At 41.7% G+C, this 24,703-nt stretch overlaps 2 protein-coding genes across 2 annotated transcripts in view; both read right to left on the bottom strand.

Moving 5' to 3' along the window:
* Positions 1–24,703, bottom strand: part of LOC124145154 (LWamide neuropeptides-like) — a 133,052-nt gene that overhangs the window by 40,547 nt on the left and 67,802 nt on the right. The gene's annotated exons all lie outside the window — the stretch shown is intronic.
* LOC125377372 (probable ATP-dependent helicase PF08_0048) lies at positions 10,077–18,923 on the bottom strand. Its single transcript, XM_048390430.1, has 2 exons — positions 18,912–18,923; positions 10,077–11,933 (listed from the first exon to the last, which is right to left on the bottom strand). Exons 1-2 carry the CDS (start codon positions 18,921–18,923, stop codon positions 10,077–10,079), a joined length of 1,869 nt encoding a protein of 622 aa, XP_048246387.1.

Raw genomic sequence — 24,703 nt, 5'->3', positions numbered from 1 at the left:
AATAAGGCTGTGCACAGGTGCAGATGGCAGAGATTAACCGCTATCATGTTACACATGACAATAAGGCTGTGCACAGGTGCAGATGGCAGACATTAACCGCTATCATGTTACCCATGACAATTAGGCAGTGTGCAGGTGCAGATAACAGACATTTACCGCTATGGTGTTACCCATGACAATTAGGCAGTGTACAGGTGCAGATAACAGACATTAACCGCTATCATGTTACCCATGACAATTAGGCAGTGTGCAGGTGCAGATAACAGACATTTACCGCTATCATGTTACCCATGACAATAAGGCTGTGTACAGGTGCAGATGGCAGAGATTAACCGCTATCATGTTACCCATGACAATTAGGCAGTGTACAGGTGCAGATAGCAGACATTTACCGCTATCATGTTACCCATGACAATTAGGCAGTGTACAGGTGCAGATAGCAGACATTAACCGCTATCATGTTACCCATGACAATTAAGTAGTATATGATGTCACCATGACAATAAGGCTGTGTGCAGGTGCAGATAACACTAATTTACCGCTAACATGTTACCCATGACAATTAAGTAGTATATGATGTCACCATGACAATAAGGCTGTGTGCAGGTGCAGATAACACTAATTTACCGCTAATATGTTACCCATGACAATTAAGTAGTATATGATGTCTCCATGACAATAAGGTTGTGTGCAGGTGCAGATAACACTAATTTACCGCTAACATGTTACCCATGACAATTAAGTAGTATATGAGGTCTCCATGACAATAAGGTTGTGTGCAGGTGCTGATGGAAGATACTTACCGCTATGGTGTTACCAATGAGAATTAAAACGGTACTTAAAGATCAAATATGGGCGATTCAGACCCACGTTTGGTAAAGCTGTCATAGACGGTAAAGCAGTATACGTTACATGTCCTATCAGGGACACGTGCCATCTGTCAACGTCTTTTCTTTTGACGCGGCCAGTGCATGGAACCACGGTGTTTCCCATCTCTACCCACTAGACCACGGAGGAGGTTGAAATCGACCATACTTCTGAATACATTGCATCTTGCGGTGGCTACAGTACCCCGGATGACTCAAAACTAGACTATCGTGTGACCTGTAAAGACATATCTGCAGCCTAGTTTATCGCCAATATTATGCGGTTCAGATAGGGCTTTATCTAACCAACAAGAAAGTCAATTAATTCCAAAGTCAAAGACAGGTCAAATGCTACTTAAGGTTGGATGAGTAACTTCCGATACCATACCATATGTTTCCGCGTTTCATTTGAAAAAAACAATTGCCTTGCCTCTATATGTGTTTGTGACAGGTGTCACGGGTGGGACAGCTTGAAGTATTTGACAAGGATTCACAAACACATGATTTTGAAATAATTTGAATCGTACAATGGCTCTTAGCAGAGATTGTTTTATGATAATGGACATTTTTTTGTCACTTTTATTTACGGCCTACATGTACATGAATTCGTTTTCTTCTTCTTCTCATTATTATTATTATTGTTATTATTATTATTTACAGATTAAAAATTTAAAAAATGCAGCAAAGAGGGTGTGGGTGATCCTGGCACAGTCAGGCTGGTTAGGCTTATCATCAGCTCGGGGCCCTTGCCCCCTCTACACGCAGCCCTGACAGCGAATGGGACTTCTCCCAGGAAGCGCTGCCTAGTCAAACCCACCCAGAACTTTTCGTAGAATGTGAAAACTCCCCAACACTGCAGCCTTCTGCATTGCCCAGATTGTCAGAAGGGCTGCATTCCTGGTAGCAAACCCGAGTACTCTCCCAATGTCAGTCAACAGATTGGGAGGTACCAACCTAAGACACCGAGAACAATGGAGTGTCGGACAACTTGGTACTTGGGATGCAAGCGTGACATTTCTAAAGTGAGGTCCGCATATTTGCCATGTTTTTCCTCAATCTTGTCAATCACATTAGTGTCAAAGGGGACAGAAAATTCAATGATATAAATAATTTAATTGGATTTAGCAAAACAAACAAGATCAGGTTTGTTGGCCTGGATACGTCTGCGGCTGTAAATAGGCATATTCCAAAGAATTTTGTATTTATCCTTTTCCATGACCCCCTCTACATATTCCGGGTCGTACCATGGATCGATTTCTGTGTCAAAACCACAAGCATGGCGAAGACGGTAAAAGAATGATCGAGCCACCCCATCATGTCGTTTAAGATACTGTGTCTGTGCCAAAGCTGGACATCCACTCACAATGTGTTGGACAGTCTCACTAAATTCATTACATAATCTACATTTCATATTTACATTTTGATGCAAAATCACACATTGAGTGTTTCGAGTGGGAAGTGATTGGCCCTGAGCAGCCAACAGAAAACCTTCTGTTTCACTTTTCAGGCCAGACGACTTCATCCAAGCGAAGGAATCTGCAGGATTGCTGATCTTCTGAACACACTGCACGTAAACTCGATGCAGTGGTCGTTTAGATAGCCACTCCTTGAGTCGGGGCCGACTTGATATGGTACGTCGCTTGGTTGACACTCATTTCTGCACCGCCCAGCAGTACAGAACCATCAACAAAATCAATATCGACATTGAGATTATGTCCCAGATCCTTGGCTCGTTTTAGAAAACTGTGGAATGCCTTGTTTTTCAACATGAGTCTTGTCCTGCTTCATGAAGTGCCTCCACATTAATCAAACCACCCCCTCCCATCGTAATTGGTAAATATTAGCGATTGAGGGACGAGCGAGGGTGATGGGATCTGTTGTCTGCCATGATTCTTCGTGTCAGGGTGTCAATTCCCTGAATTTCTTGTTTCGTCCAATCAACAACACCAAAAGAATACAAAAGGACGGGCGACTTTGACTTTATTGTGACTATTCAGCCCTGAACTCCAGATCATCTTAAGTCTACATTTGTACTCTGCCCAAAGTTTGCCCTTGATATGGGCTTTCTGGAGTTCGTCCCTAATCTGCATCCCTAAGTACGTATAGGCCTGACCTTCCACAAGATGGTCAATAACTCCTCCTCCAAGCACACTGACTGATCCTCCCTCTTCTACCTTGCCACGTTTTAAATGAAAAATGTTGCATTTGTCGAGTCCAAAGGACATGCCGATATCATTAGAGAACGACTCGACTTGTATAGGACTTTTTGTAGTGTAGATCCTCCATTCGCAATAAGTTCAAGGTTATCCACGTAAAGGAGGTGAGTAAGGGGTGTTGGGGATCTGTGCTGAGGAGGTCCCGGGTGATAACATTCCCCTTTGCTAAGCAAAAGGCTTATAGAATTTAGTGACAAACAGAAAAGCAAAGAGCTAAAAGAATCGCCCTGAAATATTCCACTTCTAATAGGAATGGGTTCCGAAGTCATAACCTGCGAAAACATCTCAAGTTGAGTTGACCAGCACTTCATTAAAGACTTGAGTAAAACAAGTACTCGCTCGGGGAGGTCAATACAATCCAGTGACCTCAAATCCATTCGTGAGGTACAGAATCATTAGCTTTTCTGTCGTCTATCCAACACGTTTAGAGGTTACGGTGGTAAGTTTTAGCCTCTTCAAGGATCATTTTCTGAACTAGTAGTTGATCCTTACAACCCCAACATCCCTTTCTGGCTTCTTTCTGCTCCATGTAAATAATGTCATTGGATGTACAGTATGATGACACAATATGTAAGACACCCTGTAAAAAAATTATATTGTGTATTCAGACAAGTAATATGGCGGAAGTTTTTGGGATCAGTCAAATCACCTTTCTTTGGGAGAAGTATTGTTCGACCTTTGCAGAACCAAGGCGGAACATCCCCTGTATACACAAGGGAATTAAAACAGTGAAGTATTGGTGTTTGGACACAAGGGAACAGTTTCAAAAACCGGTTTCGAATACCATCAGGCCGTGGCGCCGTATTAGATTTGGACTTTATAATTACATTTTTTAGGCAATCAGGTGTAATGAAACACAACAATGGTGATTTCATTTTTCGTGTACACAATCATTTTATTCCTCTACCCATGGTTCTTCGAGGTTACAGTTGCTGGGTACAGACCACAACTGTTTCCAAAACCTTTCACTGGATTCCATGGTGGGTCTACTGCCATTGGATGAATTTAACTGCCTGTAAAAATGTTTTTCATCAGATTTAAACAATTTGTTTTGTCTGATGAAATTATTTTTCTTGTCCCACTTTATTTTGGTTTCTGTCCAAACCCTTAATTATGCTTCAGAGAATCAAGAATTTGATTTAAAATCTTCTCTTTTGTTGTCTTGTATTTTGTTTTTAAAGTTTTCCAAATTGATTTTTGCCGTTCTGAGTTTTCTTTGTGTGATTTTGTTTATTACCTTTTGTGGTTTATTTTCGTTTGAAACTATATGGAGTTCCTCCAGCGTTCGAGCAGCAGCATACACGCACCAGTTCATATCATGTGTCATCCCATTGTACAAAATGGTATCAACTATAAAAAGTGACAAAAATTTGTCAAGGATAGATGTGAATGTCTCAGTTCATTTTTATAATAAAATCATAGCATGGCAACGTCGTACATACATCATATTGTATTTTAGTTAATTCAAAACGTGATCTTTTAATCGTTGTGTTTGTCACTCCATTATGAGGATGGTATCAATTATAAAATGTGACTAAAATAGGTAAAAGGCAGATGTGATTCGGAACGTCTCAATTCTTTCTATAATATAATCATAGAATATGATATTAACGTCATTCATATAGTAGTATAGTTGTTTATGTCGAACTAAATTCTTATCAATTAATCCCGTGAACATCCTCACGTGTTGTGCTTTCTCCAAGACACATTCACTGTGTGGTACCCATGGCAACGTCGTACTTACATCAAGTTATATTTTAGTTTATTCAAAACGTGATAATTTTATCGTTGTGTTTGTCACTCCATTGTGCAAATGGTATCAATTATAAAATGTGACTAAAATAGGTCAAAGGCAGATGTGATTCGGAATGTCTCAATTCTTTCTATAATATGATCATAGAATATGATATTAACTTCATACATATAGTAGTAGTACAGTTGTTTATATTGAGTTTCCTTTTAATCATTTAATACCGTGAATGGGTCTTCTGCAACCCATGCTTGCCGTAAGGGGCGACTATGCTTGTCGTAAGAGGCGACTAATGGGATCGGGTGGTCAGACTCGCTGACTTGTTTGATGCATGTCATCGTATCCCAATTGCGTGAATCGATGCTCAGGATATGGATCACTGGATTATCTTGTCCAGGCTTGATTATATACAGACTGCCGTCATATAGCTGGAATAATGCTGCGTGCGTCGTTAAACAACAAACAAACAATCAAAATCGAATTATACAATTAATACAAACCCGACTAATCATCCCACCAGTGTTAAAATGTCGTGATAAACCAGGTCAAATAGTAGCTTTTAGTAGTATAGCGACAATAGAATTCACTGAGCTAGGTAAGATTATATAAGTCCATCTCTGAATACGTTTTACATTCTGTGGAGACTGTTTTTAAAACTGACCACTTTTTTATATGAAGCTTGAATGACCGGGGTGTTTCTTTCCCTTACTCGTCACTGTTCTAAATATGTTTTACGTTTGAACTTTGTCCTTTCTAGGTGGAATACCACTTTTTTTTATTGGAGACAGAGATGCCTATCCTATCATCTCTTCCACTTAAAGCCCTACAAAGTTGTGGAGAATGTCAAGGAAATGATTTAGGAATCCACAGTTTTGGCTCTAGGAAACATTGTCAGGCTAGAATTGGGGAAAAGGCTTTTGACTTCTGATCATAAAAGACGTCAGCACACACTCTATCCTGGCAGTAAAACCCGGGGTCCTATACTAAGATCGCTGAAATTACAGACGGCATTGCTTTCGCGTGTACCAAACAGCCGAATTGAAACACATTACAGGCGAGTTACTGCTTGAAGGCATCGGAAACAGGCCACTTCACCACGCGTCGACTCTCCTCCACGTGTTGTGCTTTCTCCAAGCCACGTGCACTGTGTGGTACCCATGGCAACGTCGTACTTACATCATATTGTATTTAAGTTAATTCAAAACGTGATATTTTTATCGCTGTGTTTGTCACTCCATTGTGCAGATGGTATCAATTATAAAATGTGACTAAAATAGGTCAAAGGCAGATGTGATTCGGAACGTCTCAATTCTTTCTATAATATAATCATAGAATATGATATTAACTTCCTACATATAGTAGTATAGTTGTTTATATTGAGTTTCCTTTTTATCAATTAATACCGTGAATGGGTCTTCTGCAATCCATGCTTGTCGTAAGAGGCGACTAATGGGATCGGGTGGTCAGACTCGCTGACTTGTTTGATGCATGTCATCGTATCCCAATTGCGTGGATCGATGCTCAGGATATTGATCACTGGATTATCTTGTCCAGGCTTGATTATATACAGACTGCCGTCATATAGCTGGAATAATGCTGCGTGCGTCGTTAAACAACAAACAAACAGTCAAAAGCGAATTATATAATTAAAACAAACTCCGACTAATCATCCCACCAGTGTTAAAATGTCGTGATCAATCAGGTCGAATAGTAGCGTATAGTAGCACAGCGATCATAGAATGCACTGTGCTAGGTAAGATTATATAAGGTCCATCTCTGAATACGTTTTACATTCTGTGGAGACTGTTTTTAAAACTGACCACTTTTTTATATGAAGCTTGAATGACCGGGGTGTTTCTTTCCCTTACTCGTCACTGTTCTAAATATGTTTTACGTTTGAACTTTGTCCTTTCTAGGTGGAATACCACTTTTTTTTATTGGAGACAGAGCTGCCTATCCTATCATCTCTTCCACTTAAAGCCCTACAAAGCTGTGGGGAATTTCAAGGAAATGATTTAGGAATCCACAGTTTTGGCTCTAGGAAACATTGTCAGGCTAGAATTGGGGAAAAGGCTTTTGACTTCTGATCATAAAAGACGTCAGCACACACTCTATCCTGGCAGTAAAACCCGGGGTCTTATACTAAGATCGCTGAAATTACAGACGGCATTGCTTTCGCGTGTACCAAACAGCCGAATTGAAACACATTACAGGCGAGTTACTGCTTGAAGGCATCGGAAACAGGCCACTTCACCACGCGTCGACTCTCCTCCACGTGTTGTGCTTTCTCCAAGCCACGTGCACTGTGTGGTACCCATGGCAACGTCGTACATACATCATATTGTATTTTAGTTAATTCAAAACGTGATCTTTTAATCGTTGTGTTTGTCACTCCATTATGAGGATGGTATCAATTATAAAATGTGACTAAAATAGGTAAAAGGCAGATGTGATTCGGAACGTCTCAATTCTTTCTATAATATAATCATAGAATATGATATTAACTTCATACATATTGTAGTATAGTTGTTTATATTGAATTTCCTTTTTATCAATTAATACCGTGAATGGGTCTTCTGCAACCCATGCTTGCCGTAAGGGGCGACTATGCTTGCCGTAAGAGGCGACTATGCTTGTCGTAAGAGGCGACTAATGGGATCGGCCGGTCAGGCTCGCTGACTTGTTTGATGCATGTCATTGTATCCCAATTGCGTGGATCGATGCTCATGATATTGATCACTGGATTGTCTTGTCCAGACTCGATTATTTACAGACCGCCGTCATATAGCTGGAATAATGCTGCGTGCGTCGTTAAACATCAAACAAACAATCAAAATCGTATTATGTAATTAAAACAAAGTCTGACTAATCACCACACCAGTGTTAAAATATCTTGATGAATCAAGTCGAACAACACTGGCTTCTTACATCAAGCATATTCTCTTTGAATTTGGTTTTGATTATGTGTGGCTTTCTCAAAATGTTTAGGATTGTATGTTATTTATGCAACAGTTTAAGCTTCACCTGGCAGAGAATCTCACAGTAAGTATCATTTGGCATGTCACTTCAACATGTTATCAGGGGCGATCGGGCAGCCTAGTGGTTGAAGCGTAAGCTCGTCATGCCGAGGACCCGGGTTCGATTCCCGACATGGGTACAATGTGTCAAGCCCATTTCTGGTGTCCCCCGCCGTGATATTGCTGGAATATTGCTAAAAGCGGCGTAAAACCAAACTCACTCACTCACTCCACATGTTATCGCTCTTTACCTATACATTTTTCTTTCAAATCTATATCAGCCCAATTTCGATGTAGCAACTTTGGTTTACATATACAGACTGGGAGATATTCTTATACCCCTCTTCAGGAACGGATATGTATTTATTGTCAATTTTATGGATAATTATTATGTTGAGGATGAAATGAAATACATGTTTTGTTTAAAATACTTTTATTACGCCTTATGTGTAAATTTTAAAAAATCAACACGACATAATACTCATCACTAGTGCCAAACATGAAAATAATCAATCAAATCTACGGTATGTTTTAAAATAGTTAAATAAACTTAGAAACACTGTATTGACACTGGGGCAATAATGTAAGCGCCATGAGCACACGAGCTGGTATGGAGCTTGGCGCCAAACAAATATCATATATACCATACATATTATTATTATTATTATTATTATTATTAATATTGAAAAGTGTAAATACTTGTATTTGCGCTTCAGCCTTTTTTTTGGTAAGACGACATCTTCTATGGGCCGATGGTTTTAATACCGAAATAAAACTGTCTGTCTCTAACAAACTCAGTTTAACGGGATATTCGTTTCATGTCATGTTGATATTTTATTAAATAAAAACTCATTTCTATATCCTGCCCCATGTATGCCAGTTTGGTGGCATTTTATTTGTGGTTTTCAAACAGTACATCAGAGTGTCATCATAGTTTCGGCAGGGGGGATCTACAGTTGTGTGACATACTGGTTTCCACTGTCAGGAAACCCGTCGAACACTGGTGTTCGGAAGACATCATTCGTGCGGACTCCGATTATAAAGGACCGAATTTTGATATTCTCGTTGGGCCCTGGGAACATGTTTAAGGAAAAGAATAAATTTTCCTAAAATAATGGAAAAGATAATTTTGCCTACAATAATACAATAATAAATGTCAGGTAAAGGTGCTTGGTGTTCTGACAAATAGTTGGCTGTGCAATAAAAGTGTAAGGCGATTTGCAGTGAAAAACACTGATAACGCTTTGATATTTCTGACTGCGGCATATCACAATAAAATATTCCATATATGTTGCCCGCATATCATAGAACCGATAACGCCTTTAATCCAAGACACAATCGTCTAAGGCGCCACGATTCGCAGTGTAGAGTTGCGTCCCTTAGGGGCGACAGAAACCTATGATCTTAGGTTTGAAATCTGGATAATATTTATCAACATAAAATCCATGCTCGTAGGTTTCACCAGTGTTTCACGTATAAGAGTGTCTTGCTTTCCTCCGTCATTAAGCCGACATGTCATAATATAACAGAAATTTTGTTCAAGGCGGCGTTAATTCACTCACTCACTCAATCGTTCACTCACTCGTTCACGCACTAATTTAATCGTTCACTCGGCCACATGCCCACACATTCACTCACTCACTCATTGAAATATTCCCGCTATGAAAAAATAATTTAAAAAAAGAGTGGTAATCCTTGAAAATCCTGCCTCAAGGTCTGGATACTGCCGGCGACTTATACATACTGTATTTATATAGTAACTTTAAGTGGTCGATAACTGCGCCAACTAAAACAGAGATGATGTCTTTGAAGGCGATGGAATTGACAGGAAATTAATCTACGTGGACTTTGTTGACGCTCTGCACGAGATCTGAATGGGGGGCACACAGCATCCTGGTGACGACAACCCCCCGGGCGTACAGGTCAGGGCACTTATTATTCCCAGGGAGGGAGGTGTCAGAATGACAAACCACTGTCACTCTTAAATCGCATTTTTCTGAACGAAGAATTCAATCACTTCAGAGCCTATTACTTCAAAGATTTGTTTTCTTCCAGCAGCATAAAATCTTCAAGATGTTTTTGTTAAAACTACAAACGTCGATGAAAGAAATCAGTTTGTTTGATGAATAACTGTTGTGATTCGGGAGCAACGTTTGTCTCAGTTACGTTCATCCTAAATACGCTTGTCAAAGTTACGCTTGTCATAGTCACGCTTGTCATAGTTACGCTAATCATAGTCACGCTTGTCATAGTTACGCTTGTCACAGTTACGCTTTTCACAGTTACGCTTTTCACAGTTACGCTTTTCATAGTTACGCTTGTCATAGTTACGCTTGTCATAGTTACGCTTGTCATAGTTACGCTTGTCATAGTTACGCTTGTCATAGTCACGCTTGTCATAGTCACGCTTGCCATAGTTACGCATGTCACAGTTACGCTTGCCATAGTTACGCTTGTCATAGTTACGCTTGTCACAGTTACGCTTTTCACAGTTACGCTTTTCACAGTTACGCTTTTCATAGTTACGCTTGTCATAGTTACGCTTGTCATAGTTACGCTTGTCATAGTCACGCTTGTCATAGTTACGCTTGTCATAGTTACGCTTGTCATAGTCACGCTTGTCATAGTTACGCTTGTCACAGTTACGCTTTTCACAGTTACGCTTTTCACAGTTACGCTTTTCATAGTTACGCTTGTCATAGTTACGCTTATCACAGTTACGCTTGTCATAGTTACGCTTGTCATAGTCACGCTTGTCATAGTCACGCTTGCCATAGTTACGCATGTCACAGTTACGCTTGCCATAGTTACGCTTGTCATAGTTACGCTTGTCATAGTTACGCTTTTCATAGTTACGCTTGTCATAGTTACGCTTGTCACAGTTACGCTTTTCACAGTTACGCTTGTCATAGTTACGCTTGTCACAGTTACGCTTGTCATAGTTACGCTTGTCATAGTTACGCATGTCATAGTTACGCTTGTCACAGTTACGCTTTTCACAGTTACGCTTGTCACAGTTACGCTTGTCACAGTTACGCTTTTCACAGTTACGCTTTTCACAGTTACGCTTGTCACAGTTACGCTTGTCACAGTTACGCTTGTCATAGTTACGCATGTCACAGTTACGCATGTCATAGTTACGCTTGCCATAGTTACGCTTTTCACAGTTACGCTTTTCACAGTTACGCTTTTCATAGTTACGCTTGTCATAGTTACGCTTTTCATAGTTACGCTTGTCATAATTACGCTTGTCATAGTTACGCTTGTCATAGTTACGCTTGTCATAGTCACGCTTGTCATAGTTACGCTTGTCATAGTTACGCTTGTCATAGTTACGCTTGTCATAGTTACGCTTGTCATAGTCACGCTTGTCATAGTTACGCATGTCACAGTTACGCTTGTCATAGTTACGCTTGTCATAGTTACGCTTTTCATAGTTACGCTTGTCACAGTTACGCTTGTCACAGTTACGCTTGTCAAAGTAACGCTTGTCATAGTCACGCTTGCCATAGTTACGCATGTCACAGTTACGCTTGCCATAGTTACGCTTGTCATAGTTATGCTTGTTACAGTTACGCTTGTCACAGTTACGCTTTTCACAGTTATGCTTTTCATAGTTACGCTTTTCATAGTTACGCTTGTCACAGTTACGCTTGTCATAGTAACGCTTGTCATAGTTACGCTTGTCATAGTCAAGCTTTTCATAGTTACGCTTGTCACAGTTAGGCTTGCCATATTTACGCTTGTCATAGTTACGCTTGTCACAGTTACGCGTTTCACAGTTACGCTTTTCATAGTTACGCTGGTCATAGTTACGCTTTTCATAGTTACGCTCGGCACAGTTACGCTTTTCACAGTTACGCTTTTCATAGATACGCTTGTCACAGTTACGCTTGTCATAGTTACGCTTGTCACAGTTACACTTGTAGTTACGCTTGTCACAGTTACGCTTGCCATAGTTACGCTTGCCATAGTTACGCTTGTCACAGTTACGCTTGCCATAGTTACGCTTGTGACAGTTACGCTTGCCATAGTTACGCTTGTCACAGTTACGCTTCTCACAGTTACGCTTTTCATAGTTACGCTTGTCACAGTTACGCTTGCCATAGTTACGCTTGTCATAGTTGATAGGTTTGTCGTAGTTATGTTACGTCAGTTATTGAGTACTATCAGTAATATCAGTACTACAAACTGCAGTATTACTATCAATTAGAGCAGTGCTATTAGTTATGTCAGTGTCAGCAGTTATATCAGGTAAATGAAACATTTATTATATTTGGTATTGCACGAACAAATTCTAGTATGTTTTGGTGAAATCCGATCCGGGATTCGAACCCACACTATTCGCCAGCACTCAAAGTGCGACCTAAATAACACCGAGCGCAGAGTTTTGCAGAGTTGCATCCCTTGCGTACGCCCGAAACATATGATCTTGTGTTCGAATCCCGGTTCGCCCCGATTATGTTTCCAGGTTTGTCAGCACCATACCCGTTCTCGTGGGTTCACCGAAGCGATAAACGTTTGATGCCAGCATCATTTTGGACTTTCTTCCCATACTAATCTGACACGACCTGATATAACTGGAATACTGTTCAAACAGGATTCAACCTATCTCCCTCACTCATTCTAATCCTACTCTTACTACAGTTTAGTTGTTAAAATCTTGGATCAGGCAAGAATCGACCAAAGTCATAGTGACGGTTTCCCTAGCGGTCCGCATTGAAACATAACCCAATTATCTCCCTTGGTACTCACACCCACCCAAACTAAGCCAACATTGACATTTCAAAAATCAAGTCTCCTTATATGCAAGAAAAAGACGTTCACAAAATAATAACACAGATGCATAATACATTGACATTAACGCAACAATCGCCCCCGTGGGCTGCAGACATAGTGAAGGGGTTTAACTGATTCCGCCATGTATTAGGCTGACGTCCTCAGGATAGAAGTTCGGACATTTCCCTGAATCTCGATTTAGTTTCGTATAAATTGATTTACCAAGGTCATGACCTTGAACTAAACATGGCGATTTTTTACTTTGAGGTCAGGTTGCAATTTAGTTCACCAGTATGTGTATTTGGTAATTTTCTCGTGAAATTGAGGGGACTGTCGATATAGAATTAAAATATATTATCCGTGGTTGAGAATACAACTAAGAGATTGTCTCTTGTATATTAAGACATGTGCCAAAATGGTTATATAAGAAATTGAATCTTAACCTCTTCAGTTTAAAACTAGTAATGCAACTTGACATTTTACAAACGAGCATGTAATTGTAGATCGCCTCGTTGGTCTAGTGGTAGAGCGTGTATTTGGAGAGCGGAAGGTCCTGGGTTCGATCCCCGGCCGCGTCATAGTCAAAGACGTTACGAGATGGTACTTGTTGTTACCCTGTCTGGCGCTCGACATGAAGGCGCTAAAACAAGGAAAGGTCGGCTCGGAGTCAGTATACCGTGTCTGCGTTGGGCATTTATGGTATCTCAGTGGTCTAGCACTATAAAATCGGCATCAGTCCGGAATGGTACAAGCGGCCACACACGCACACACACACACACACACACACACACACACGGGCATGCACATCGCAATATATAGTGCAACGCTATAAAAGTGCAGCAATCTTGAAGGCGACGTTAAACCCAATTTCACCTCACCTCATGCAATCGTAAACTCGGAGCATTGTTTATTTGCTATATTTGTTGTGTCGGTGTTGAGAGCTTCAAGACGGAAAGCGACGAGTGCTTACTGTACAAACAAACACAAAAAAACACACAGAAACTAGAAACTACGTTCCGTGTTCCAGAGCGAGAAGATAGATATTCAGGAAAGCGGATAGGCTGATGTTAAGAAAACCTTTTTTATATCTCAGCGGGACGTCAATTTATTGAGAGACAAATAAAAAATACAGACAGTATGAACTCCACCGGGGAGAACATTCGGGACAACTCGTGACATTCCGGTCTAGTCAAATTGGGAGAACATTTTATTGAATGAGGTGAAGGAGGTGCGATTGCGTCTATTTGTCTGAACAATTAAACGCCACATTATAAAAGTCTGTTGTCGCTACTGTTTGGAGATAGAGTGGCTTCAAGGTCTGGTACCCCTTGCCTGCCCGAATCTTGACTTTGGAATTTGTATCAGGTCTTAAACTGCGACAATATATCTGAGAAATTTAGGTACCTATTAAATAAGTCACAAAATATCACTAATCAGACAACTTAAACAGGATTGTGTGAGGTGTTGAACACTCATTCTTTAAAAGAAATTCTTCTCCCGAAACGTCGCCTTGAAAACATGAGTGAGTGAGTATGGTTTCACGCCGCTTTTCGCCTTATTCCAGCGCATCTTCAGACATTGTATATATGTGGGGAATCGAACCCGGGTCTTCGGTAGGATGAGCGAACACGTCAACCACTAGGCTACCCCACCGCCCCATTGAAAGATTGAAATAAGAAGTCCGAAATGGATAAACGTAATATACCGTAACAGCCCATTTAATGAAAAAAAAAGTTGAAATGGATACAGTTCAAAATTATTATATACATGTAAATTATAAAGCTTATTACACAAGTTGGTTGGTTGGTTGTTGTTTCACACCGCGCTAAGCATGTTAGCTGTATAACGAACAGGTCTTCACGATCACCAACCCACACTTCCCGTAAGAGGCGACTATGCTTGTCGTAAGAGGCGACTAACCGGATCGGGTGGTCAGGCTCGCTGACTTGGTTGATGAATGTCATCGTTCCCCAATTGCGTGGATCGATGTTCACGATACCAATCACTGGATTGTCTGGTCAAGACTCGATTATTTACAGACCGCCGTTATATATCTGGAATATATTGCTGACTGCGGCGTTAATCAACAAACAAACCAAACAGCATTCCGTTTTTCCATATCAGTGTACTGTCTGCCTGTATAGAATCCATGTTCGATGTGTTAAAATGATTGGTAGCGGACGGAGAGTTATGTTCGCACATAAAACAAAGGCCCCGCAATTAAACCATGGAAAAGATAACGCCCAAATCCCCTCTGAAGACGTCTACAGTACCCACTTCCTCGTTCATTATTCATCTCGGTTAAGGCGTTAATTTGTTGATGAAAGCTGATGCCGGTCGTCACCCAAGAGACCCAAGACAACATATTCAATTAACAAGACCCTCGTAAACAGGAACATAGCCTAGCTCGCCTGGTATTGTGTTTAACTTTACAATAATGAAGAAGCTGTTTGAGATGCGTTTCTTAAAAGATGGCTGATGACAAAATAGACACAATTTATGGATAACAATTTCTGAAACATACTATTATAGCGTCGTTTGCAAATATATTTATCTTGCTTGACAGCGGTATAAGGATCTGTAGCCAAACGTCGCAATAATAGTTTATCAAAGAAGTTATCAATAACTTGTGTCTACTATGTAACAATGGGGAAGATACATGTACAAACATGACACTGGACGTCAATTTGGGTTCCTGTCAAAAGGGACCAACCCAATATTATTCCTTGCTCAAGTTCAAATTTTATGGCGTACCGTAAACTATATGTTTAGATTAAAAAAGAAACAACAACTATTAACATAAATCTATATAATGCGCATAAATATTGCGACAAAACCATTTCCTTAGCTATAAGTGAGTGAGTATGGTTTAACGCCGCTTTTAGCAATATTCCAGCAATATCCCGGCGGGGGACACCAGAAATGGGCTTCAAAAATTGTACCCATGTCCGGAATCGAACCCGGGTCTTCGGCGTGACGAGCTTACGCTTTAACCACTAGGCTACCCGACCGCCTCCTTAGCTATAAGAAATCTCTGCTAAAAGCAGAGTCGATTGTTCGATTCCGGCTATCAAATAGTGATGACACCAGGTGTTCGCGAAGAGGTGAGCGTATGCTGCCCAACCAAAATGATTCTGGAATTTGAGCAAATTAAATTATCTCCCTACAAAGATCAATCATAATAATTATCTGTCCAATATATAATTTATATAGATAAAGTTGTACATAATGTGTACATTATGTTTGTTTGTTGCTTAACGCCACACTCAGCAATAATCCAGCTATATAACGGCGGTCTGTAAATAATCTAGACTGGATTAGACAATCCAGTGATTGAAATCATGAGCATCGACACACGCAAATGGGATACGATGACCTGCATCAACCATGTCAGCGAACCTGACCACCCGATCTCGTAAGTCGCCTCGAACGACAAGCATAGTCGCCTTTTACGGCAAGCATGGGTTGCTGAAGCCCTATTGTACCCCGGATGTTCACGGGTCGTGTACAGTATCTGTCGTCTTGAACAAACTGTCTTGTCACTTTGTTGTGTTTTAAGGAACGTAAGTACCCATGTACTCATTCATAGTAAATGTAACTTCGTCCAGCAATTTGACTTCATTTTCTTCATCACGAAATGAATAAATGATATCTGAGCGTGATAATTTATCTTAATAAATTAACTTAAAAAACACCACATGCGTGAAGATCTTGGTTAAAATTGGTCTTCAACAACTCATGCTTGTCGTAAGAGGCGACTAACTGGATCGGGTGGTCAGGCTCGCTGACTTGGTTGATGCATATTATCGTATCCAAATTGGTGGATCGATGATCATGGTATCAATCACTGGATTGTGTGGACCAGACTCGATTATTTACAAACCGCCGTCATATAGCTGGAAAAATGCCGAGTGCGGCGTTTAACAACAAACAAACAAGATACGTTTATCACTGAACATATGGCATCTGACTGCCACTCGTGTGGTCTGAAATGTGTAAATATTTAAACAAGAAACAAACAAAAAACACCAGGAATCTAACTAGAAAATGACCACCAGAAAAAATATTAGCAACCATCACTAGTGTTCATTGCTGCAGAGGCTGACTAGGACTAGCCATCACCCTTCTCACTGAGTGTCGTCTCTGCATCCCGTCCCCTTGGAGAGGGGAGGTGAATTGTCAAATTCATTCCACAACACACGTGACCCGTGAGTCTCTACAGGAAAATAAACCCTTGCCATAAACTGGATATTAATACGTTGCTATGTAGAACTGAAGTAGTATTATATTTCATGGGTATTTGGCATTATCTAGCCAAATAAATCCCCTCCTGGAACAAACAGTTCAGCCAGTGTTAATTGTACCGACGCTTTGCGTTCCCGGTGGGGAAGCGTGGGATTTGTTTCGTTTCGTAAACAATATTCACGATCCATCATCAGTCAGTAGTTTTCGAAGCTTTGTTAGGGACCGATCATTTCATATTTCGGTTCCAGCAAATGCTTGACAAAAATAATTGTGCTTCTGTTGCTGTTGTGCACTGTTGACGGTTGAAAAAAAAATGTCTGCCACAAAAGCTACATTCTTCCAATGCATATTTTTACAAGTATTTAGGCTTATAGTTATGATTTCCAAAAACATATTTGATTTTACAGCTGTTGCTGAAACAATATCTAGTGTCAATGCACAATCCCACGCCTCCCCCTATATCACATGGTCTGTCCCTTAAACAGACTGCAATATGAGAATATGTTACTGTCGATCGCTCAATGGAATAAATCAACTCTTGAAGAAACAGATCATACATAGTTAATATCGCCGAAGCCATGCGTGTAGCGTGGGGATTTGCTCTAATCTCCACAGTCGCATAAAATACCCGAAGTAACAGTCAATACATGTTTCGGAAGCGTTCACGCCATCTGTGAGGCATATGATGTTGCTGTAGTCAAATAAGGTGAGACGAAATAAAAATTAAACGTCGCGTCGTTCAAGATTATTGCACTTATATAGCGACGTGCATGCACGTTTGTGTGTGTGGCCGCTTGTCCTTGTCCGGACAAATGCCGGTTTTATAGCATGCCGCAGTTTAACATGAATAACCGACGCAGACACATAAAACTTGTTTTATCTCCTCAATGCGGAGCGTCACTCGGGGTAACAAGAAGTGCCATAGTTTTACCTCTGTTAAAAAGACGCCGCCAGGGGATCGAACCCCCCATGTTCCGCTTTCCGGACAGTTGGCGTATCTACTCGACCACAGAGGCGGTCACTGACAGAGAAGCCGTCTCACAAAGCTAACTGTTATACTACACGCTATAAAGAATTGATGGCGTCTACATGGCATAGAGGTAAGTGAATGAGTATGGTTTTACGCCGCTTTTGGCTATATTCCAGCAAATTTGGGTCGGGGGATGCCCGAAATGGGCTTAACACATTGTGCCCATGTGGGAATTCGAACCCAGGTCTTCACCGTGACGAGCGGACGCTTTAACAACTATGCTATCCCACCGCTCCAAGGACATTGGCCATTATCTGCACGGTCGACTAAATCACAACGTTTAACATGTGGAATACGCGAGATGCTGGTATTGTCGCTGTGATGATCATAAGATACAAGAGTTCATAACTATAGGACTGCCAGGTAAAGTAAAATATACACTTGAAAATTGGACTGGGCCAAAAAATGACAAACGTTATAAACGTTACTTATTAAAACTGGAAACGATCGCCGAAATACTGCAAACTTACGACCCAAAACACTGTGATACCCGAATCGAATACATCACCATGTTTCATTCTTTGCCACCATCAAACATGAGTGTATACATTCTTGTGCCTGCCAGGCTACTACAACAATCAATAATTACGGTTGAAATTAATTATGTCCTTAGACCCCAATACTACCACTACCACTGAGAATGATGATGATGATGATGATGATGATGAGTGAGTGAGTGAGTTGGGTTTAACGCCGCTTTTAACATTATTCCAGTTACATCGCGGCTGATGATGATGATGATGATGATGATGATGGGTTTTGCCGTGTAAGGTAACCACATCACTCCGGTGATATTAATGCGTAAATGAGGTGTTTGTACCGCTGCTTCCAATAGTATATCAGCCATGTGATGGCGTGTCAGCTTAATGCAAGAGAAAAGCCAGAGGTGACGCCGGCTGTAGCAGCTTCCGTTGTCGATACACACCAACAAGGTTATAGTGTTGTAATGATGTTTTATAGACTAGGACTGATGTACGAGATGTCATTGGTAACACTTTGTTCTCTGACCTTGGACGTCATCACCGCAACGTGTCTGTGAGATTCCTATTCTAACACAGGTACTTTTAAACATAAAGAACGCCAGTTGAAGAAATAAAGGAGACACTCAAACTGCCGAACGACGGAAAGTGGGTTTTATTGGCACCAAATTGAAGGCCACAGCACTGCCAGGAACCGTCAAAGACAAGGAGTCTTCTAAGGTGTATGTTCCAGATAAAGTTCATGTTCTCGAACTCAGATATCGTATACTATTAATGTCCAATAACACCTTGAGTAAATGAATATGTTGGGTTTACGACTGCTTGTCTGGTTTAGTATCGACAAATTAAATTGAACTGTGATGTATCGAGGGTAACTTAACGTCGCATTTCAGTTATATCACGGCGCGTCAGCTTAATGTGGGGGGAAAGCCCGAAGTGATGCAGGTCTCAGACAATTACCACTTCGGTGAAACCCACGAGCACGGATATGGTGCTGACAAACCTAGAAACTTAATCGGGGAGAACCGGGATTCGAACCCACAATCATAGATTTCTGGCCCAAGGGACGCAACTCTGCACAGCGAATCGCGACGCCTTAGACGACTGGGCCACCCGTGCCCCCACGCTCGCAATAAAGTCAAAGCCACAAATAATTATGCTGTACCCGTCCTTTCGTATTCTTTGGGTGGCATTGACACCCTCACACGAAGAATCACGTTAGACAATACATTCCACCACCCCCGCTGTCACCTCAATCGCGTATATTTACAAATCATAATGGGAGGGCGTGGTTTGATTAACGTAGAATTGTATTGTGCACTTTTGCACACATTTATTTGTCTGGCACTCCTCAAGGCATTCCACAGTTTTCTTAAATGAGCCAAGGATGCAGGATATTGGCTCAATATCAGTGTTTTTTTTGTTGTGGTGGTTCTGTACTGCTGGGCAGTACAGAAATGAGTGTCAACCAAGCAAATTGCCAAATCAAATCGGCCCAGACTCAATTTTTCAAGGAGAGGCTATCTGAACGACCACTGCATCGAGTTTATGTGCAGTGTGTTGAGAAAAGAAACAACCCTGCAGAGTCCTTTACTTGGGTGAAGTCGGCTTCCCTGAAGTGTAAAATAGAAGGCTTTCTGATTGCTGCTCAGGACCAGTCACTTCCCACTCGAAACCATCAAAGAGTGATTTTGCATTAAAATGTAAATATGAAATGTATATTAGACTGTCCAACACATTGTCAGTGGATACCCAGCTTTAGCAGAAACACAGTATCTTAAGCGACATGATGGCGTGGCTTTTATTACCGTCTTCGCCATGCTTGTGGTTTTGTGACAGATGTCCATCCATGGTTCGACCCAGAATATGTAGATGGCGTATACAGCCTTAGACGTATCCAGACCAACAAACCTGATCTTGTCCTTTTTTATAAATCCAATAAAATCATATATGTCATTGAATTTTCTATCCCCTTTGACACTAATGTGATTGACAAGATTCAGGAAAAACGTGGCAAATACGCGGACCTCGCTTTCGCTTGCATCCCAAGTACCAAGTTGTCTGACTCCCCATTGTGCCTTAGGTTTGGTACCTCCAATCTGTTGACTGACATCAGGAGAGTACCCGGGTATGCTACCAGGAATACAGCCCTTCTGACAATCTGGGTAATGCAGAAGGCTGCAGTGTTGGGGAATCTTCACGTTCTCCGAAACGTTTCTCGGGGGTTCGACTAGGCAGCGCTTCCTGGGAGAAGTCCCAGTCGCTGTCTGGGCTGCGTGTTGAGGGGGCATGAGCCATGAGCTTATGATGAGCCTAACAAGCCTGACTGTGCCAGGATCACCCATACCCTCTTTGCTGCATTTTTAAAAATTTTAAACTATAAATAATAATAGTAATATCTCTGGCAAAAACTATTTTCCGCTACGGGCGCTGATTTGTGAACTGTACTCTGTGCACATCATCATCATCATCATCATCATCATCATAATCATCATCATCTTAATAATAATTCATGTAGGCCGTAAATAAAAGCGACAAAAAAATCATAAAAAATCTCTGCAAAGAGCTATTGTACGATTCCAATTATTTTAAAATCATGTGTTTATGAATCCCTGTCAAATACTTCAAGCTGTCCCACCTGTGACGCCTGTCACAAACACATATAGAGGCAAGGCAATTGTTTACTACTACTACTACTACTACTACTACTACTACTACTAATACTAATACTAATAATAATAACAAAAATAATACACTCTGCAGAACACATTACCACCTATTACATTAATGGGGACCAAAATCCTTCAGAGAAAAGAATCAAGGTTTATAATCAAAAACATACATCCAATCACTGTCGGGAAATCTGAAGTTATCCAGAATCAGTTTTAGACATTGACATCACACGAAGTATTGCTCTGTTGCCTTCTCTCTATCATAATGAAAAATATCTGAATATCTAAAGTAGTGAACTTCGAGGCTTCTCATTAAAGAGCTTGGTCGATCCTTAGGGAAATATAACACATTAGCAGTGCCATGTTCTGTGTAATTGAATACATTAACTTCTAGTTGCCTTAACTCGACGCTCATTAAAGATGACATCGATTCATTTAAATTAAATTGTGGCGCCAGCTAGCCGGGCAAGCCTCTGCATTGCACTGTGCTTGTGGGTTTTCTGTCCCCATCGTCTCAAGAATTATGTGAGTTATTTACTGGAAGGTGCGACTTGTTTACCTTGGAAATCAATCGCAAAGACGTTGGCTCTGAGTCTAGCGAGACGCTGTTGCAACGCGTTTTTGTACTTGAGGAAAAACGCAAGACGAGGCGTTACATAGTTAAAGGGAGAATAATTTGTAACGTTTGTTTATTAGGTTTGCTTTAAGTTCTGGCATTGAACACTGTGATACGATGACTGTGGGCTTCTAACCGTGGTAATAGTTTAAATTATGGACAACGCAGTGGTCGCAGCGTTGATTTGTGATCATGGTATATGTTAGAGAAGTGGTCAGAGAATTTGTCAGAGAGGTGGGTAGTAGGAGAAGTGGGTAGAGGGGAATTGCCAGAGAAGTGGTTTAGGGAATTGTCAGATAAGTGCGCACGGAACTTGTCAGAGAAGTGTGCAGGGTAAATGTCAGAGAATTGGGCCGGGGAATGGTCTTTGGAATTGTCAGAAACGTGGACAAGAGAATTGTTATTTTAGTGGTCAGCGAAGTGGGCAGGGGAATTGTCAAGGGAATTGTCAGCGAAGTGGGCAGGGGAATTGTCAAGGGAATTGTCAGCGAAGTGAGCAGGGGAATTGTCAGCGAAGTGGGCAGGGGAATTGTCAAGGGAATTGTCAGCGAAGTGAGCAGGGGAATTGTCAAGGGAATTGTCAGCGAAGTGGGCAGGGGAATTGTCAGCGAAGTGGGCAGGGGAATTGTCAAGGGAATTGTCAGCGAAGTGAGCAGGGGAATTGTCAAGGGAATTGTCAGCGAAGTGGGCAGGGGAATTGTCAGCGAAGTGGGCAGGGGAATTGTCAAGGGAATTGTCAGCGAAGTGGGCAGGGGAATTGTCAAGGGAATTGTCAGCGAAGTGGGCAGGGGAATTGTCAAGGGAATTGTCAGCGAAGTGGTCAGGGGAATTGTCAAGGGAATTGTCAGCGAAGTGGGCAGGGGAATTGTCAAGGGAATTGTCAGCGAAGTGGGCAGGGGAATTGTCAAGGGAATTGTCAGCGAAGTGGGCAGGGGAATTGTCAGCGAAGTGGGCAGGGGAATTGTCAAGGGAATTGTCAGCGAAGTGGGCAGGGGAATTGTCAGCGAAGTGGGCAGGGGAATTGTCAAGGGAATTGTCAGCGAAGTGGGCAGGGGAATTGTCAAGGGAATTGTCAGCGAAGTGGGCAGGGGAATTGTCAAGGGAATTGTCAGCGAAGTGGGCAGGGGAATTGTCAAGGGAATTGTCAGCGAAGTGGGCAGGGGAATTGTCAGCGAAGTGGGCAGGGGAATTGTCAAGGGAATTGTCAGCGAAGTGGGCAGGGGAATTGTCAAGGGAATTGTCAGCGAAGTGGGCAGGGGAATTGTCAAGGGAGTTGTCAGCGAAGTGAGCAGGGGAATTGTCAGCGAAGTGGGCAGGGGAATTGTCAGCGAGGTGGGCAGGAGAATTGTCAGAGAAGTGGTCAGGGGAATTGTCAGCGAAGTGGTCAGGGGAATTGTCAGCGAAGTGGGCAGGATAATTGTCAGAGAAGTGGTTTAGGGAATTGTCAGATAAGTGGGCACGGAACTTGTCAGAGAAGTGTGCAGGGTAAATGTCAGAGAATTGGGCCGGGGAATGGTTATTTTAGTTGTCAAGAGAATTGCCAGATAAATGGGCAGGGCAAATATCAGTGGAATTGTCAGGGAAGTGATCTAGGGAGATGTCAGATAAGTGATCAGGGGATTTGTCATAGATTGTGGCAGAGGACTTGTAAGGGGAATTGTCTGAGAAGTGGATAGGGGAATTGTTAGAGGAGTTATCAGAGAAGAGGGGCAGATAAATTGTCAGGGGAATTGTCAGAGAAGTGGGGTTGGGGCAGTTATCAGGTGAATTGTCAGAGAAGTGGTGTTGGGGCAGTTATCAGGTGAATTGTCAGAGAAGTGGTGTTGGGGCAGTTATCAGGTGAATTGTCAGAGAAGTGGGCAGGCGAATTGTCAGGGGAATTTTCAGCGAAGTGTGGAGGGGAATTGTCAGCGAAGTGGGCAGGAGAATTGTCAGAAAGTGGGGTTCGGGTCAGTGATCAGGTGAATTGTCAGAGAAGTGGGCAGGAGAATTGACAGAGGAATTGTCAGAGAAGAGGGCAGGCGAATTGTCAGGTGAATTGTCAGAGAAGTGACCAGGTGAATTGTCAGAGAAGTGGGAAGGAGAATTGTCAGAGAAGTGGGCAGGGGAATTGTCAGAGAAGTGGGCTGGGAAGTAGTCATCGGAGAGATAGGGAGTGATCAAGGGCGTGGTCAATGCATTAGGGCAGCGCACAGCCATAGCCTATTGCGGTATCCACAAGGCGTGATCATGACAGTGGCATCTACCAGTGAGGTTCTGGATTTCTCAGCAGTCATCAGCTGACTGTCTGACTTAGCATACGCCTTATTATCACTAATTACATTTCTGATCAATGGGACTTGTGAGCTAGGCGACAATCAGTCACCTTCCCACCTGCACAACAACTTACACTAATAATGCATCATTGTGTTCCAAACCACCCACATACACCGTTTGGCAAACATGCAACTTTTGAACCCTGACCTTATACCTTACACCACAACAACACCCTGAGGCTATTTAATCTTCATCGCTGGGCGCAGTGCAAATGTGTGAATAGGAGCGGGAACATTCCTCACTCAACACCAGCATTTTGTCCATACTAGTTTCGTTGGTTATTTGTGTACTGTACGTGAACAATGACACATTTTACAATTCCAATACCCATAATGAAATATAGACATTACGTACAAGTAATGACACTTTTTTCGAATTTATGTAGACTCTAGGACGTTGTGACGCATTCACTGTATCGGACGTATAATACTCACAAAATGTTCATTTGATTATCAGGTGTAATCAAACGCGTTCTCTTATTGAATTAAAGTTCTCATTAGTTCCCTTATTTGTAAACAACAGCAACGATGATGATGATGAGAGCTTAATATGGAGCAAATCCCGAAGTGATGTATGTCTTAAAAGTGTACCACTTTGGTGAAACCCAGGAGCAACTGCTGACAAGCGAATCATGACAAAATATGGCTCCAGAGGACTTGGACACCCGACGTTAAGGGTATTCACCCACACAACCAACTGTCCTCTGTTCACACAGAC

The sequence above is a fragment of the Haliotis rufescens genome, unplaced genomic scaffold, assembly GCF_023055435.1.
Source record: "Haliotis rufescens isolate VD_foot unplaced genomic scaffold, xgHalRufe1.0.p SCAF_9, whole genome shotgun sequence".
NCBI classification, from domain to species: Eukaryota; Metazoa; Mollusca; class Gastropoda; order Lepetellida; family Haliotidae; genus Haliotis; species Haliotis rufescens.
This window is presented reverse-complemented; position numbering and strand designations above follow the sequence as displayed.